The sequence below is a fragment of the Octopus bimaculoides genome, chromosome 1 (genome assembly GCF_046866305.1).
Source record: "Octopus bimaculoides isolate indiv1 chromosome 1, ASM4686630v1, whole genome shotgun sequence".
Classification (NCBI taxonomy): Eukaryota; Metazoa; Mollusca; class Cephalopoda; order Octopoda; family Octopodidae; genus Octopus; species Octopus bimaculoides.
In genome coordinates this window covers 164699164-164718389 of record NC_142928.1, presented here as the reverse complement: position 1 = coordinate 164718389, position 19226 = coordinate 164699164, and the positions used below count along the sequence as shown (strand labels likewise).

At 35.2% G+C, this 19226-nt stretch overlaps 1 protein-coding gene across 9 annotated transcripts in view; it reads right to left on the bottom strand.

The window, feature by feature from the left end:
* The window catches only part of LOC106874217 (histone-lysine N-methyltransferase EZH2), a 180982-nt gene that overhangs the window by 20326 nt on the left and 141430 nt on the right, over positions 1 to 19226 (bottom strand). For all 9 annotated transcript variants that reach the window (XM_089362081.1, XM_089362088.1, XM_089362102.1 and 6 more), the window contains 8 exons: positions 18557 to 18673; positions 17793 to 18057; positions 14066 to 14171; positions 13075 to 13238; positions 10233 to 10324; positions 8801 to 8981; positions 6898 to 7046; positions 4872 to 4966 (listed from right to left, as the gene is read on the bottom strand). In XM_089362081.1, the coding sequence (XP_089218207.1) occupies positions 4872 to 4966; positions 6898 to 7046; positions 8801 to 8981; positions 10233 to 10324; positions 13075 to 13238; positions 14066 to 14171; positions 17793 to 18057; positions 18557 to 18673 (1169 nt within the window). The remainder of the gene's footprint in view (positions 1 to 4871; positions 4967 to 6897; positions 7047 to 8800; positions 8982 to 10232; positions 10325 to 13074; positions 13239 to 14065; positions 14172 to 17792; positions 18058 to 18556; positions 18674 to 19226) is intronic.

Below are 19226 nucleotides of genomic sequence, written 5' to 3'. Positions count from 1 at the left end.
AGTCACTTGTCTCTCATAATTCTCACGAAGAATTAGTATGATAAGACTGGCTGGGCTTTTAATTGACAGGTACAGTCCATCTGATGGGCTTTTATAGTTTCTATCTATGCAATCTCACTCACAAAACTTCATTTGGTCAAAGCCTCTGATAGAGGACACTTGCCCAAAATGCAACCCAGTGGGATCATACTAAGAACCTTGCAATTGAGATGGGCATAACATCTGTATGTTAGGGCCTTGCAATTCTAGAAGCTAATGTCATACCTGAAGATATTTATTAACTAAAGGGACAGAGACATAGTCTAATTGTTTTACTTCATAAGACAACTTTAGAATAATGAAATAAGAGTTATAAATTTTACACACTCACACAGTATCTTTGTTAACTAGAACACAAAGAACAAGCCAGAAATACCCAGCTGTTTAGGAATGGTTTATATGAATAGATTGAGTAAAACAGAGGAAAGGCAAATTATGCAATCAATAGAATAAGGAACTGTTGACATTGTACATATACAGGTGGAAAACACAATGACAAAGCAATGCCATGCAGAACAGAACAACAATGACAAGTGATGACAGCGAAAGAGGCAACAGCAGTACAGGCGAGATAAACAAGGAAGGACAAATATGAATGTATAAATGTTTTTGTGTATATGTGTACATACATATATACACATGTATGTATGTGTGTTGTATGTATGTATTTGTTAATGTGAAGGAGAGATTTTCTTTCAAACAAGTTTTATTGAAGACACAAATGTGTTTGAAATTAATCTTTTTTTAATTATTGGAGATCTTTCATATTTCCTTATTAAACAACACACAAATTCAACACTCTTGTTGATTGACCATCCGTTTACATACAACAAAGAGCAATTGCAGTATATCATAATATAAAACATGAAACAAAACTAGGCAGAACAAACAATAGTTGAACATTAATTAGGCAAAAATTTAATAACAAATTACAAAACAAAAAACACATGGCTACAAGACATGTGAAATAAACCATGAATATAATCAGGTTTTCTCAGTTACAGCATCACTCCCATAATCCCTTGCTTCCTATTACAAAATGTGGTAAAAATGAAACCAATGTTATCATTTTCTTAGAAGATAAAGCTCAGAAAGTTTTGAAATAACGAAATTGGGAACATTACAGCTCCAAGCTAAATGTAAAAGAATAATAAGGAAATACGAAAAACCATAAATAAAAACGATTAAATTCAACCTTGTGACCCCATCACATCTCTCTCTCTCTCTCTCTCTCTCTCTCTCTAAATACACACACATATATGTAAGTATATGAGGATAAATACATTTTAAAGGTGTTTCCTTTCACACAATGGCTAAGAATGCAGCTTTGACTTAAAATGACCCTGACCCTTACACCACAAACATGTATGTGTGTATGTGTGTGTGTGTGTGTGTGTGTGTATGTGTGTGTATGTGTGTGTATGTATGTATATATATGTACATGCACCTAGACAAACACACACAGAGAAAATAGGTTGTTTCAAAGCACATCATAATATCAACTGGAAAGAAGATATTGGATGATGGATAAGTGGATCAAAGCAAAGAGCAAGGTAGAATACAGACAAACATGCAAGCACCTTAAGGCATACAATGATTGTTATTATTATTACAATAGTTAGTACAATATAGACAGACAGGCACATAAATATGTACAACATACAAACAAATAAATAAATACCAATAGTTTGAAGCATGCACAATATCAGAAAAGTAAATGATTTTCCCTCTGAGCAAATTTGCAAGAGGTTTCAGGTTAAAGGAGAATTTGAAAATATCCTCTCTATCATTCAGCCAACACACATTATATCTAAACTCAGTTTATATAATTGCTTCTAAACAGACTTAGTGGAATGGACGTAGTATTAGATGTGGTAAAGTATATCTTAAAGGTATACCTGAAATCCCAATCCATTAACAGACAATATTCTCTGTTTGCAAATGATGCAGAAAATGGGAATGGAACAGGTATAGAATACACTGAATTATATCCCGTGGTAGTTAACCCTACAAAATATGGGTGTTTGTTTGTTTGTTTTTAGATCACCTGTAGTTAACCCTGTCTATAATAATAAATGCGAAATTCTGTCTGTTTGTCTATCCGGGACCCCTGAATCCCACTCTACATTTGCTCTATATAGATATATCATACCTTTTTAGAATCAGGATGATCCTGGGATTGAAAATATCAGGTCTGGATGAACATTTATTATATGCTAACAGTTCAAAATTCAAATTTTAAAAGAACTCCAAAAATCTGTGAACTGACAAGTTTTGCATTTAAACTGAATTTAAAATAATACCATATTGGTAGGGTATCAATAAATGCTTTATTATTATTGCTCTCTTCAGTTTTGGGTCACAGGCCCAATTAGCCTGCAACAGGGGCTAGCTTAAAAGTCCACACAGAATGCAGCTTTTAAGTTAGTATTAAATATATGGCTCTGAAAGCATTCTCTCAATACATTTGGTAGAAATTTGAGAGAGTGATACAAGGACGGACAGTCATGACCAACATGTCTTTTTGCATCTCTAGTATTACATTGTCCAATCACATATACTTTATACTTCATTTAACCCTCTTGTTACCGTATTTATTTTGTGTTTCTTTCAATTAATTTTAAATATAACAAAGAATTAATCTGGTGTTAGGAACATAAATTGTGACTAAGGTTTGGAGGGAGATTATAATTCAGAACTTTTGAAAACAAAACATTTGTACTACAGAGCCAGAGGTGGTTTCAGCCGGGTTGGTATCGAAAGGGTTAAGATGATGATGAGATGTAATTTGAAAGCTCTTTCGAAACCAAGCGATCATTTACAGCAGTGGTCCTAAACAGAGTCCATATGATCCTTGGGTTCCATATAAGATTTTGTAGCTAACATTTATGTGCAATAAATTGGATAGACATCTACAATGCACAGAATATATCAAAAATACCTTTTTTTTACAATTCCTAAGATTTAGTTATAAAAATATAGAATAGGATTTTTTTAAACATCAACTGGCTAAAAAGGCCCACCAGAGTTGGTTTAAAGGCTTCTTTGTGGGTTGTTTTAAATATATAAACATCATAGATTTGCTCTTTTTTTCTTGCAAATTTCAGTACAGAGGGAAAATAATTTAAAGAACAAATTATCAACATTCTCTTATAATTCAAAATATATAAACAATTACATAAGAACATTGATAAACAATAGATTTTAAACTAAATATTAGACAATATATATATATATATATACATATATGTAATTATGTTGTAAAACAATTTCTATGAAATAAATCTAGGAAAGAATTTACTGATAAATTAATGTTATATTTACTATCATGGTCAGTGTTTTCTAATACTCCACTCCTCAGCTTCACTCACTGGGATCACTTGTTTTCTTTATAGAGGCATGGCTATGTGGTTAAGAAGCTCACTTTGCAAACATGAGTTTTAGGTTCAGTTTCACAGTGTGGCATTTTGGGCAAGTAGCTTCTACTATAGCTCCAGGCTAATTGATGCTTTGTGGGGGTTTTAGGCTTAGATATTTGCAAGAATCCTAACAATATTTACCTTTTAACTGCATGTCTAGTAACTCAACATATATAAGTGGTATCACCAGTACAACAAGGTATGTCTAAGGACTTATTTTGAGCCTAAATGTTTCATAAATATTACCATGAACACACAACTGTTTTCTCTAAGCAATTTCCCTATAAAAACTACTCTTCTCATTACTTCTTACAATTAAATTTCATTCGTGTGTCAATAGTAGAAAGAATATTACATTAACAAATTATGTCTTCACAAAAGACTTTTCTAAGATAATAGTAGAAAATACTTCAACAGAGAAACATGACAATCTGCTTAGAACTGCTAATTTTCAGATTTTTTCCCTTCTTTCTTTCTTTCTTCTTTGGCATTAAACTAAAATGACTACATGTCGAGAGCACTCAATTTTTGTTGTAATTCACTATCACAAGCACACACATAATTTTTTTTTTTTTTTGCCTAGCTAGTTAGTCATATCATCATAATGCTTATAATTTCCACCATGTTTGAGTAACAACTTCAACTGTCAAATATTCAGTTGACAAAAATAAACTACAGGGAATTCTATTTTTTTTTTTCCCCCATCAGTTTTCAAAAAAAAAAAAAAAAAAAAAAAAATACTGAACACAGCTTGCTAGAGAATAAATAAATGTCACGATCTGTCTGTGATTCTTTGTTTGGTCAGCAATTATGACCAGACCAGACATTATTTCAGTTCTGGATAATTATACTAGGAAGTAAAGCAATATGAGAATTACTGATAAGAAAGCCAACAACAATTCCTATTTGGTCATTACAATAAAAGATCATTTTACGTGGGAAGAATTACAGACAGTTTATGATGTTACTTGTTAAACGGTTGGAATATAAAATAAGCATTCATTTTTATTTTCTTGAAAATAATTAAACATCTGCACACTATAAGTATGTATATGTAGCTTCACCATCACATATAACTGATTTTATAGCAATTTAAGCTATGAAAATACAAATATTAATGAAATGGATGTTTCCGCTAAATGTTATAACTAATTCAATATTAAATGTTATTTATATTCTAAAGATATTATTAAATACTAAAAAGATTACTGCGTCAACTTAAGTACAAAGTAATTTTAGAGAATATTCTAAAATTTAGTGTTTAGTTTAGTTGGATTAGAACTTAGATGGCTGGAGCTAGAAAAAAAAAAAACAAAAAAAAAACTATCGGCCACTTTCATTTAGAAATTCTAACCTGCTTTAAATTTTTCGAAGGTGAAGTGGCTCTATCTAGGTAATAGAAGAGGGACTTACCTGTTTTTCTTTTTCTTTTTTCTGGGTGGTGTTTGAGTACGGTCCTCTTTCAGATCAGGAATGTGGGCAGTTTCTTTAATAGCAAACTGATAAACCTAAAGAAAAAGATGGTTACTTCACAACTGGTGATGATGAAATAAATGTAAAATAATTATTCCCAATTTTTGCCACAAGAGCAGCTTGGGGGTGGGGGTGGGGGTTCGATTACATTGACTCCAGTGTTCAACTGGTACTTATTTTATCAACCCCAAAAGGATGAAAGGCAAAGTCAACCCCAGCAGAATTCGAACTCAGAACGTAGCAACGGGTGGAATGCTAATGATTCTGCCAGCTCACTCCTTCAAATAAATGTAAAATAATAATAATAATAATAATAATCTTTTCTACAGAAGACACAAGGCCAGAAATTTGGTGAAGAGGGGACTAGTCAATTACATCAACCCCAGTCTTCCACTGGTACTTAATTTATTAACCTCAAAAGTAAGAAAAGCAAAATTTAGCAGAATTTAAACGCAGAATGTGAAGACAGACAAAAAATACTGCTAAGCATTTCGCCCGGCGTAGTGACAATTCTGCCAGCTCGCCACCTAGATGATGATGATGATGATGATAATAATAATAATGGTTTCAAATTTTAGCCAGCAATTTTGGGGGAGAGTTAAGTCAATTACACCAACCCCAATACTCAGCTGGTATTTATTTTATCGACCCCCCAAAAGAATGAAATGCTAAGTCAACCTTGGGGGAACTTCAACTCAGAAAAATAAAGACAGACAAAATGCCACTAAGCATTTTGTCCAACGTGCTAATAATTCTAATATTATTGATAATGATCCTTTCTACTGTAGCCACAAGGCCTGAAATCTGCAAGGGAAGTGGGGAAGTCAATTACATCAACCCTGAAAGGATTAAAAGCAAAGTCAACAGGATTTGAACTCAGAATGTAAAGCTAAAAGAAAAGCCACAAAGTATTTTATCCAGCATACTAACAATTCTGCCAGCTTGCCTCGACGATGACGGCGGTGGCGGTGGCAACGACAATGATACACCACTAGCCCAGAAAGAGATGTCATCCCAATGTAGCAACAAGTGTCACCTTAGTCTGCTGGCTACGGACAGCTGACACTTTCCAGCATACCCAGCAAAATAAGCTGTGAGTTTTCATATAACAACAACAACAATAATAATAACAATTTCAAGATTTGGCACAAGGCCAATACTTTTAATGAGAAGGGGTTAATTGGTACCACTGACCCCAGTACTTGATTGGTAATTGATTTTGTTGAACCTGGAAAGATGAACAGCAAAGTTGACCATGGTGGGATTTGAATACAGAATAGCTGGAAGAAATAATGCCAAGCATTTCTGTCTGACACAAGTTAAATTCTGTCAGCAAAACAAAAATTATTATTATTAACTTATGATGAAGATTTTAATAAAGAGAGACAGTGAATTAAATTGAACCAAACTGACAAGTACATATTTCATCAACTTCATCATCATCATCATCATCACCGTTTAACGTCCGCTTTCCATGCTAGCATGGGTTGGATGATCTGACTGAGGACTGGTGAACCAGATGGCTACACCAGGCTCCAATCTGATTTGGCAGAGTTTCTACAGCTGCCCTTCCTAACGCCAACCACTCCGAGAATGTAGTGGGTGCTTTTACATGCCACCGGCACGAAGGCCAGTCAGGAGGTACTGGCAACGGCCATGCTCAAAATGGTGTATTTTACGTGCCAGTCATCGGCACTAGCAACGATCTCGCTTGAATGTCTTACTGGCAACAGCCAGATAAAAGGCATTTTCTCCATCTAAAAATAATAGCCTTAACAATTCTTGTATGATTCATATCAGCATGAAAGAAGTAGATAATGATGAAGGATATTTATCTTACTGAACCTCGACAGTGGCAGGAACTGAACACAGAATGTAAAGGAAAATGACTAAATACAGCAAGGCAGTTACTTGAAAACAGATAGCCGTAGCAAAATTTTCATTTAGAACCATGCATAAGCTATACCTGCATGCAGTTCTTGGAGCTTATCAGTTTAGCAACTACACAGTAATTATTGCGGTAGACATCATGGAGAACTCGGAACAGGGATTCTTCTGCCCCGCTCCATTCATCACTGGTTGGCTTCTTGCGAACTGGGAACATTATTTCAGAATCTAGAAATGGTAATAATAAAAATAAAAATAAATAAACAGTAATAATAAAACAAAAAACTTACAAATTGTATGACAAGTTACAAAAACAGCACATTTTAATTTTTTAACCACGGAATCACTTTAGACTATATTTTCTGGCACAGAAGTCAAACTTTAGCGACCAAAATTTCCGAGTGAAATGCAACAGGGTTTGGAAGGATGGTGGCCATGTTGGAATGTTTATACTACATGTCTACACAATATACTCCATTAACTTGTAAACTGGAAAATACAGTATATACATGTGTGTGTGTGTGTGTGTGTGTTTATAATTTAAAAGAAGCAAGGAATCTGTGATCAGATAATTTTTACAATGCTTATCATATAGTTAAGAAGTTAAACTTAATACAGGTGCAGGCACAACAGATACATTGTTAATTACTTTGTACTGCAACTTGTAACTAATGAGATCATTGGATACAGGCCTTTAAAGGCTAATCATACACTGAGCTTGTGTGTGTGTGTGTGTGAGAGAGAGAGAGAGAGAGAGAGAGAGAGAGAGAAATCGAGAAAGAGAGATCAAACAAGACACTTTGTAAAATATTCTAAACCTAGGATAACTACGGTATGTATTTTGATAATGGCGTTACTTTACTGCTTAAGAGTACTGACCCTCCCCCCATCCCCACTTTATACACACATGCATAGAAACACCTAGGTCTGTATGTTTCCCCAGCTGGAACCAATGAATTTCCAAATTTCATGATTGCTAGTCTGCTGCAGCCATTTCATTGTGTCTCCGTGTTGGACACTTAATTCCAAAAACTTCGGTTCACCTTGCTGTCAGGGAATAATTACTACATCTGAAAATATCATTAGACTCTGTGACCAGGTTTTCTATGGCTAAATGCCCTTCCTGTCATCAACACCCACCTGTTTCCAAGGTAATATTTCCCTATTGCAAGGCACGTTCTTGCAGAACACTAGAAACAACACTGCTTTTATGACAGAGACACTCATTTACAACTATCTCATGATGTCAAGATAAGGAGACACCAACACGCAGACAAATACGACAGGATTCTTTCAGTTTTTGCCTACCATATCCACTTAGGAGGCTTTGGTCAACCCAATGTATTATTTACAAGAAAATTCAACAGCCATTTTATCAACTGATTGATGTTTAGCTCCACATCAGCTGTGACAGAACAGATCTATGACCATAGTAGTCTCAACCATAATGCCTTTTAGTCAGATAAACTAAATCTGATGTATCCTTTTTTTTTTAAATGATAAGTGTTAGTTGAGAATGAGTTAGATGTTCTTTCGCCAAACCCCGACTCCAATCAAGGAGATATTTTCCTGTGATCAGACGTGTTTTTCACAAAAGACGAGAAACCACTTGCAGCTCATTTGCAACCATCATGTAATGCCTAGACAAGGGCACATACAGACAGACACACACGTGTGTGTGAGACAGGCTTTTTTCAGTTTCTCCTTTACCAAATCCACTTACAAGGCTCAGGGCAATAGTAAAGGACACTAGCTCAAGGTGTTGTGCAGCGGGACTGAATCCAAGACCACATAATTAGGAAGCAAGCAACTTAACTACAGAGCTAATGTGTAAAAAATAACAAGAAAAATATAAAGAAAAAAGTAAGAATGGAAAATTAAAGAACCTCTAAAATGTCTACAGACTGACTCCCTTATGAGATATAACTGCAGTAATAAGACAACTTTAGAATTATCATAAGTTATTTAGGAAACTACTATACCAGCATCATTACTCTTCTCGCTGTCTTCACCATTTGTACTAGCAGGAAGGCCATTTTTCCGTTTCCTGCCTACAGTGCGTGTAGGGGAGGTCTTTGCACGCTCTGACCTCTCGAGGCCAGCTTTACCATCACATTTGTTGCCATCATGCTGTTCACCATTTGTTTGTTCTTTATAGCCAGTCTGAAGAAACAAAATAATACTTTAATTAACAATTTCTGTGGAATAAGTTTAAAATATGAATAGATGGAAAATGGACATTAAATGAATGATAATGATGATGTAGTAGTAGTAATAGTAGTAGCAGACAACAGTGAGAGCAGTCAGTAGTTTGTATTCTATCACTGGAATGCACATGTATGTGAAACAAACTTTCACATAGCCCAGATTATTCTACTGAGAACAGATACAACAGACTTAGATTAAAAGGTGTGTTACAAAATACTGTAAATGGTACATAAATCCATACTGTTAAGTTTAATGATTTCAAGCTAAAGTGCTCTGTAAAATATTCAGTGGTGCTGTGACTGAATAAGTTTTCAAGAACCTACTGTAATCTTAACTAGTTGTTTTGTCAATATCACCTGGATCGGTCAGGTTGTCTGGTGCCAAGTCGACTTCACTGACCATAGCATTTGCTCCATTCCCTTCCAAGTTGCTTCAAACATTTTTCTTAAATCATCTTCCCACCTGATTGGAGGTCTTCCAAGTGGCGTCTTCTGCTTGCGTGGGTACCACTCGACAACTGCATGGGTCCACCAACCGTCTGTGAACCTTGCGACATGATCGGCTCATCAATATACAGTTTGACAATGTATAGAAATCATCATCCAATATTATTGTCCTTCCTCTATCTCAAGATCAAAATAAGTATTGATAAAGAATTGGGTTACCGCCTATGTCTTATAATTTAACTGGTTGAATAATTAGGTCTAATTCACAAACTTTAGATACACCAGACTTCCGTATAGTGGAGGAAGGTACTGTGTACTCAGACAAGCAGTGCTTTATTGTGCAGGGTGCACTGTGACAGTGAAGATATAAAATAAGAACCTAACTTGCTTCAACCTTTCAGGCAAGATGAAAGGACCGAGATACCTGGTGCCTGGCCATACTCCAAAAGACCCATACCCCACAGCAGAAGTGTTAAGATCAATCCTGTTGATGGTGCAAAGCACTTGTGGTGGTGCCACGTAAAAGCGCCCATGCAGTGCCACATAAAAGCACTCAGCACACACTGTAGAGTGGCTGGCATCAGGAAGGGCATCCAACTGTAGAGACCATACCAAATCAGACTGGAACCTGGTGTACCTCCCCAGCTTGCCAGCTCTGGTCAAACTGTCCAACCCATGCCAGCTTGGAGAATGGATGTTAAATGATGATGATGATGATGATACATGATGATCAAGCTGAAATATAAGTTTTAGTACTTACCAAATGCATGAAGCAAGTTTCTCCACATGGTTCTGCTTCTTGCTTTTTCTCTGGCATTTTACGGGTAAGCATGCTTGGTGTGGGATGGTAAGCTGCAAAACAAAGAGAGAGAGTTGACAAAAAAAAAAAAAACCCAACATACCAAAATCTAAATGAAGTAATACATATTAATACTTTCAGAAAATTGAGAGAAAAAAAAAAGTAGGATGGAAGGCATTTGGCTGGTAATGTAGAACCTAATGATTTCATCTCTAATTACTCATGCATAAGTTGGATAAAAGGAGGAACCAATGTAAGAAACAGAATGGGATAGAATTTAGAAACAAAAAACAGAACTATGAAAAAAATTTTATGTTCTTTTCTTTAAATATTAAAGAAAAGGGGCAACAAGTAACCAAATGGCAGGAAATGGTAGTCTGAAAAAGTTAATTACATCAGACCTTCAAACCTATAACATATATATGAATGGAATAGATTTTTCTGGTCATTAACCCTTTAAGCCCATAACACCGGTTTACTAGTGGGTGGCTTATGTTTCTCTATACTGTAGCACCGGTGGAGTGCCAGGTATATGGTAAAATAAGGTTCAGAAAGTCAGGGCTCAAAGGGTCATCTAATAAAAAAAAAAAAGATTCCTGAAATGGCATTGTTTATGCATATATACAAATGTGTGAGTGTAAGGCTCACTTAATACCAACAAAAGGGTATGTCAATTACACCAATCCCAGTATTCAACTGGTATTTATTTTATTAATCCTGAAAGGATGAAAGGCAAAGTCAACCTCAGTGAAATGTGAACTCAAAAGTAAAGACAGACAAAATGATGCTGAGCATTTTGCCTGGTGTGCTAACGATTCTGAAAGAACTAAGGTAATATATACTAATGCATGAGCATAATGGTCACTTAATACTAGCAAAGGTGGTAGAAAAAGAGTGAAAAATAAAACTTGTTTGTCAGTTTCAATGGTGAAAACTCTACTTTTTACCTTGCTACTACTATTACCTAGATAGTATTTAAAAATCTACAAAATTGTTTAAAATAAAGGTAAGTGATGCATGTTGACTGCTGGTTGAAACATTTGATAGCAGATGATTAGTATTCCTAATATTTACATCAACATCAACATCAGCAATATCAAAATCAAATCAAATGGAAATTGTAGTTGCGAGCCCCATGCCGGTAGTACGTAAAAAGCACCATCCAAACGTGGCTGATGCTAGTGCCGCTTTGACTGGCTTCCGTGCTGGTGGTACGTAAAAAGCACCATCCAATCGTGGTCAATGCTAGCTCCTCTGGCCCTTGTGCCGGTGGCATGTAAAAAGCACCCACTACACTCTCGGAGTGGTTGGTGTTAGGAAGGGCATCCAGCTGTAGAAACACTGACAGATCCGATTGGGGCCTGGTGCAGCCTCCTGGTTTCCCAGACCCCAGTCGAACTGTCCAGCCCATGCCAGCATGGAAAAACGGATGTTAAACGATGATGATGAGGATGATGATGATTATGTGAAGTAAATTTTGCACAAAGCATTTAAATCATTTTTGTCATTCATGTTTTGATTTGTTTGTTGTAAATATTTATATTTTATACTGCTCTTTTTTTATACTTTGATTATTTTTTTCTAAACATTTTATGTTGTATAAAATATAATATAGTATATCCCCAACCAAACAGAATTACTTTTACAGCATTTTAAAGCATTAAACATTGTTTATTCCACATATTGCTGACAATTTTATAAAACTGTAACATCTGAAAGTGTTGATCTATGAGAGGTGTTTTATCTGCAAATGTTTTAATGGTTTGCTTCGAGAATAAGACTGGTAAACCATATATTCTCTTATCAGGCTGGTGAGACTGCAAAGGGAGAATAAGTTATTGAGTTTCAAGAGATCAAAAACTTTCAGGACTTTCAAAGGATTTTTGGTTATTATATTCATTTATTCTGCTACTTGTTTTGGTCATTTGACTGTGGCCATGCTGAAGCACTGCCTTAAAGGGATTTTAGTCAAAGAAATCGACCTCAGGGTTTATTCTTTGTAAGCCTAGTACTTATTCTATCAGTCTCTTTTGCAGAACTGCTAAGTTACAGGGATGTAAACAAACCAACATTTGTTGTCAAGCGATGGTGAGGGGCAAACAAATAAATATATACACACACACACATATATACGACAGGCTTCTTTCAATTTCCGTCTGTCAAATTCACTCAGAAGGCTTTGGTTGGCCTGAGGCTATAGTAAGACACTTGCCCAAGGAGCCACATTGTGAGACTGAACCCGGAACCATGTGGTTGGGAAGCAGCTTCTTAACCACACAGCCATGCCTGTGCCTATATATATATATAATATACATATATTGGTTTCGAATTTTGGCACAAGGCCTGCAATTTCGGGGGAGTGGATAAGTCGATAACGACAAACCCAGTGCACAACTGGTACTTGTTTATCAACCCTGAAAGGCAAAGTTGACCTAATTGGAATTTGAACTCAGAACATATAGACGAAATGCTGCTAAGCATTTTGCCTGGTGTGCTAATGATTCTACCAGCTCACCTATTATATACATACATCAAGTGATGGATTTGCTCGACTAAAAATGGCGGTGCTCCAGCATGGCCACAGTCAAATGACTGAAACAAGTAAAAGAGTAAGAGTAATACACATTTGATGTACCCTTGAACCACAAAAAATTAATTTTCCTACCTGGAAGTATGTGAGATCAGAACAGACAGTATCAAACCCTAAGTCAGAGAGCTCTACTGTTTGGTTCATTTGAACCTTTGCTAAAGACGAGATGATTAGATTTAGATGCTTATACTCAAACATATGACTTATACTTACGATGTAGGAAACAATCATACTTGAAACATCTTCGACAAAAGAGCGTATGGAAGGAATGCATGGTTTGTTCCCTAGGTACAGAGCGAGCATTTGGGCCATCAATGTTTGGAGTACATTCAGGGGGTATATTATTGGGGTCTTGAGTTTCCATGAGATCGATATACCTAGAAACAGAATAGAGGTCACATAAATGTCTACAGAAAAATTTCACCAAAGAACAAAAACAACAACAAACATTTCTATTCTATCAAAATACCAAGCCCTAATAACAGATTAATGATTGAAACAGAGTATGAATGACTACAAATTTTGTTTCAAATTATTAAAAAAAATTTATCTCTCTCTCTCTCTCTCTCTCTATATATATATATATATATCATTTTAATGCTCACATTTTCTTTTCCATGCATGCATGGGTCAGACAGAATTTGTTGAGGCAAAGTGTCAACAGCCAGATGCCCTTCCTGTTACCAACAGTCAACCTGTTTCCAAGCAAGGTAATACTTTCCCATGGCCAGACATATTTTTCACAGAAGCCTGGAAACAGACAACCTTGCTTGTGTGACAGTGATGCTCATTTACAAACACTACATGAGATCTAGACAAAGGTACATATCATACATACATACACACACTCTAACCTTCTTTCAATTTTCATCAACCAGATCCACTTACAAGACTTTGTTTGGCTCAAGGCTATAGTAGAAAATATTTGCCAAAGGTATCATGCAGTGGGACTGAACCCAGAATTTTGTGTGTGTGTGAGTGAGTGAAAGAGAGAGAGAGCGTGCACTCTCCCTCTCTCGACTCACATCTTACATTTCATAAGATATCTTTTAACAAGATTTATGTAGTCTCATGTCTGCAAGTTGAAAAACAAAAAAAAACAAAAAAAAAAATTCATGAAACATTACTGCATAAAGAGAAAATTTGAATAAATAACTATATATATACATATATCTAAAAACTGTATTATAAAAAAATTGCATACTTTTCTTTTAGTTCTTCTTGGGTACCTTTGTCAGGAAACATAGCAGAAATTGATTGGAAAATGATGTCAGCTGGTGGAGTCTTTCTGGACTTATCCACCTCATCTTCTAAAAAAATGAAACAGATGAAGAAAGGAAGAATACCAAAAATATTAGTGGGTTATATTTAAACAACGTACATATAAAGCCTTTTTACTGTGCTGATTTTGTTTTTGCCAGTGACATAACAGGCTAATCATATGCAATTCAGTTCTTGTCAGTTAATAAATAAAATGTGCACTCTACACTGTATGAAATGTGGAGAATTCTGCAAAATACCCCACTATTAAAAATGGGTAGTCTTAGTATACTCAGTTCCTGTACAAAGAGTTAATATACAGTTAAAATAACCTTCTTAAGAGAGAGAAAGAGAGAGTAGCGAGGGTAGGGCAATAATGTATAAAATTATTTTTTTAAGAAAACATTAAACTGATAATTAGAGTTAGGCTTACATGTTTAAAATTAAAAGTATGATCGGGGGAATCAGCAAATGGTTGCAGTAGGAAATGAAACTCCTACAAGTTGGTAGTTCAGAGTTTTATCTACTTGGCTGTTTTACTCTACTGTTTATATAATTACAGGCTAATCTGCACATGCAGAAGTATGTATGAAAATATGTGTCTAGTCTGTTATAAACTTTATCAAGACTGATTTGTGCACAGAAAAGAAAAGTAAATTTTTTTTTGTGACAGAAACAACAAGAATAATTAATAAGTTTTTGCAAGAAAATAGCCATATTTTACTGCAATAATTAAAATCAATGAAAATTGTCAGCCTGTTGAAATTTTCAACAAGATAACACAGCAGATAGTGGAAAATAATTTGAATTAATGCAGCTATTTAACAGAGTTACCTCCCTTAGAAGCAATACCCTATAAACTTTCATTAAGAGATCTTGTTGAAAACTCAGCGAATATTGATTTGATTATAAATTGCACTATATTTCTGGTACTCATTTTATTAACCACTGAAGCATAAATAGGTATAAATTGATCCAGGTACAATATGAATTCATCTAAATAGAAATCCTGGATTCGTTTCATTTCCTGAGTTTCTTTACTTTTAATAAGACATTTCTAAGGATATTGTGGTGCTTATGCCTATCCCAAATGCTAAATGAAGTGAAATCACTTCAACTGGAAATTCAAAATACTTTAAGAATTTTTGCTCAATACACTCAGCACAACAAAAGAAATATAGGCTCCATTCATGTTTTCATTAAGATGAACACTCAGAGAGCATTGGCAATGATTTTGTGCAACAAAGGAATGAGTTTAACACCTTATGTGCAAAGTCTTCTCCATACATCCCCATCAGAGAACAACTAAATTCTATGACAGCTAGTGTAATGAGTCAATAAAGGAATCACTAATTTTATGATTGCTCAACTGACAAGAGACAGCATCCTAAATATTAAATAACAGATCCCTTAGACAGACTGTGTCTGAATCAAAGATTGGATGGTGAAGGCCTCTACTTACTACTTATTTGGAGTGAGCTGAGCCACTCTGACCGAGTTCACCATGTCCCTCGTGAATGCTGTTTAAAACAGTAGAGGTGTGGAGTCCATGTTTGGAGTTTTAGTGATCCCTGGTCACATGCATACACAACATATTTTTCTAAACATTTTATGTTGTATAAAATATAATACAGTATATCCCCAACCAAACAGAATTACTTTTACAGCATTTTAAAGCATTAAACATTGTTTATTCCACATATTGTTGAAAGTTTTATAAAATTGGAAAACTATGAGGTGTTTATCTGTAAATGCTTTAACAGCTTGCTTTGAGCATAAGATTGGTAAACCATATATTCTCTTATTAGGTTTGGGAAATTACAAGGAGAGAAACAGCTCATTTTGCTGTCAATTGTTGATTATCACACAGGATTCACTGACCAAGTCACTACTGGTTATCAGAGCAGACATAGCCTGTATTTGAAGTGGGTTCTAGAGAAATGCTTTAAAAAAAGATAAGGGGTACCTCACTCCCAGTAGTCTACCAGCACACCAGAAACCAATCCAGAATCTCTGAGGACCTGTACTTGGTGAAAGCCTTGATTAATCCTGACCTGGGACTAAACAATGAGTCAACATAAGAACTTCTATATGGTATATTGATATGCAAAAAACAGAGCAGCCAAATCTTCATCAAGTTGTACTCTACGGTATTTAAAAAACAGATTGGATGGTTATGGCTGGAGCATTTTTTATCAAAGATCTGTCAGATTAGGCTGATCCAAGAGTACACAACATCATCACTTGTAGGATATCTTTGTAAATATATAGAGGCACAAATTACGACCAAGTTGCTAAAAGTAGTAGAAAACTAGAGTATCCAGAAGATATAAAAGAATTTAAAATGCAAAAATATTGCTTCTACTTAGCTCTTGTCCTTAGAGAATACATTTTAAGTTATGTGCATTATACAGCCTGAGCTGAAAACATCACAAAATGTTATAAATCATGTTCAGTTAAGATCATCATCATCATCCTCATCAGCATCAATGTTTTAACATCCACTTACCCTTGCTTGCATGGGTCAGATGAAATTTGTTAAGATAAATCTTATGCCTCAAAATGCCCTTCCTGTACTGAACCCACATGTCCAGTTATAAAGAAATAACCTGGATTCCAAGCAAATTAATATTTGCCATGATTGGATATGATTTCATGAAAAATTGGAAATTAATGACATTGTTTGTATAAAGATGGCACTTCTTTGCAACTATTACATGAAGTCCAAGATGGGGAAGCACAAAAACACACACATGAAAAAATTCTTTTAGTTTCCAACTTACCTAAAGTACCATGCAGAGGGGCTGAACCTGAAACCATGTGACTGAGAAGCAAACTTCTTGTCAACACAGCTATTCTTACCCCTTGATTACTCATTATTAATAATAATAATAATAATACACTGCATTTGAAGGTAATTAGTGTATTTGTTGTTCTGGAAGCATAACCAATAATCCAAACATTTACTTCCATTTTCAGGAGATCATTACATTTCTTCTCTTTCCTTTGTTTAAGTGAGGCAAGGCTGTGCAGTTAAGAAGTTGGCTTACCAACCACATGGTTCTGGGGTTAGTCCCACTGCATGGCACCTTGGGCAAGTGTCTTCTACTATAGCTTCATGCCGACCAAAGCCTTATGATTGGATTTGGTAGGCAGAAACTGCATGCAGCGAGGCATGTGTTTGTTTTTAAGTGCACTCTGGTCTTGACATCGTGTGATAGCTGTAAATGAGGATCACCTTCATGCAAACAATGTCCTGCATATCTGTTCTTCCATGAAAAAACTTGTCTAACCACAGGAAATATTACCTTGCTAGGAAACAGGTATGGGTTGTAACAAGAAGAGCATCCAACCATAGGAAAATCAGCTACAACAAATTCTGCCTGACCCATACAAACATGGAAAAGTGGATGTTAAACGATGATTAACCACATGCTGATATTAAGAGAAAATAAAGAAGAGCACTGATATAATTATGACTCAAGAAATTTTGGTAATCCAAGTTTGAGGAGATTTATCTGTTTACCATACAGTATGAGAGAAAGGTGGAGAGAAGTAGGGAGGGAGGGAGAGAGAGAGAGAAGTGGTGAAAGCAAGAGACAATAAATTAGGATGAATTATTTTTCAGACTCTATAAAAGAAACTTCTATTCAACAGGGAAAGTTCTTTACCTTTTAACTCTGTTTTTATGCCATCATTTGTGTTCTGTGAAGAGGGTGAAGACAGTTCTCTTTGCTCAGGGTCGGTATCATTATAGTTGGCCCATAAAGCATCAACAAGCTCCATAAACAGATCATCATTTATAAATTTTGTGTCTCTATCACCGTGGACTTTCCCATCATAGTTTTTTAATAGTTCTTCAATGAAAGCACAATCTTGATCTAGAATATCATCGCCCATATATGGAATATTGTGAAGTATTGTTTCATCTTCCACCTTGAAAGACACGAGGTCCAGCATGTGATTTGAGGTGATGAATGACAGACATTAACAGTTAAATATTATAAATAGAGGGGAAGTTTGAGAGAGGGAGAGAGAGCACATAAAAAAATAGTTGAAAAAAAAAATGAAATAAGACATAAAATGACATTAAATATAACAATAGGTAAAAAAGAACATAAAAATGAAAGGCATAAAGTTGAATTTAATCATAAAAATATGTTGAAAACATAAAATGAAAAGTATAAAACTGGAGTTAAACATTAGATGGAGGAATAATGAAAAGAAAATCTCAACATCAAATTATAAGAAAAGACTGATTATTATGAAACAAATAAAAAAAACATGGCATTGAAGGCAATCATTCAGATAGGAAGAAGATCAAAGAAGATTTGAATTCACATTAGATATTTTAAATTCTTTTGAATTGAAACAGCCAAAGGTATAAAAATCAAAAAGAGCACACTCTATAGAAATAAGGAAAGTAAAGTAGTACCATGAAGTTCTGTTGGAGTGGAGCCCAACTATACATGGTCGGAATTGGTTTTAAAGCATTCATTACTCTCAATGGTGCCATCTGATGAGGGAAGCTCATACCACTTTCAACTTCACACTAAAAAGTGAGTGGCAGAAATAAAAAAAGAAAGAAGAAAATGAAAAAAAAAAAAAAAGAAAAAAAGAAAAGAAATTTATTGGGGAAGCAAGAATATTATTTTGAATAGTTAGTAAATAATGTTATGCAATTAATGAATTTCAACTGATAAATGTTAGAGAATACCCAACCTAATTAGGCTGAAAAGACTAATTTATATATATGTACATACATACAGGTGTGTGTGTGTGTGTGTGTGTGTGTGTTCTATTCTTTTACTTGTTTCAGTCATTTGACTGCAGCCATGCTGGAGCACCACCTTTAGTCGAACAAATCGACCCCAGGACTTATTCTTTGTAAGCCTAGTACTTATTCTATTGGTCTCTTTTGCCAAACTGCTAAGTTACGGGGACATAAACACACCAGCATCGGTTGTCAAGTAATGTTGGTGGGGGACAAACACAAACACACAAACATACTTACATACATATACATAGACGACAGGCTTCTTTCAGTTTCCTCCTACCAAATCCACTCACAAAGTTTTGGTTGGCCTGAGGCTATAGTAGAAGAC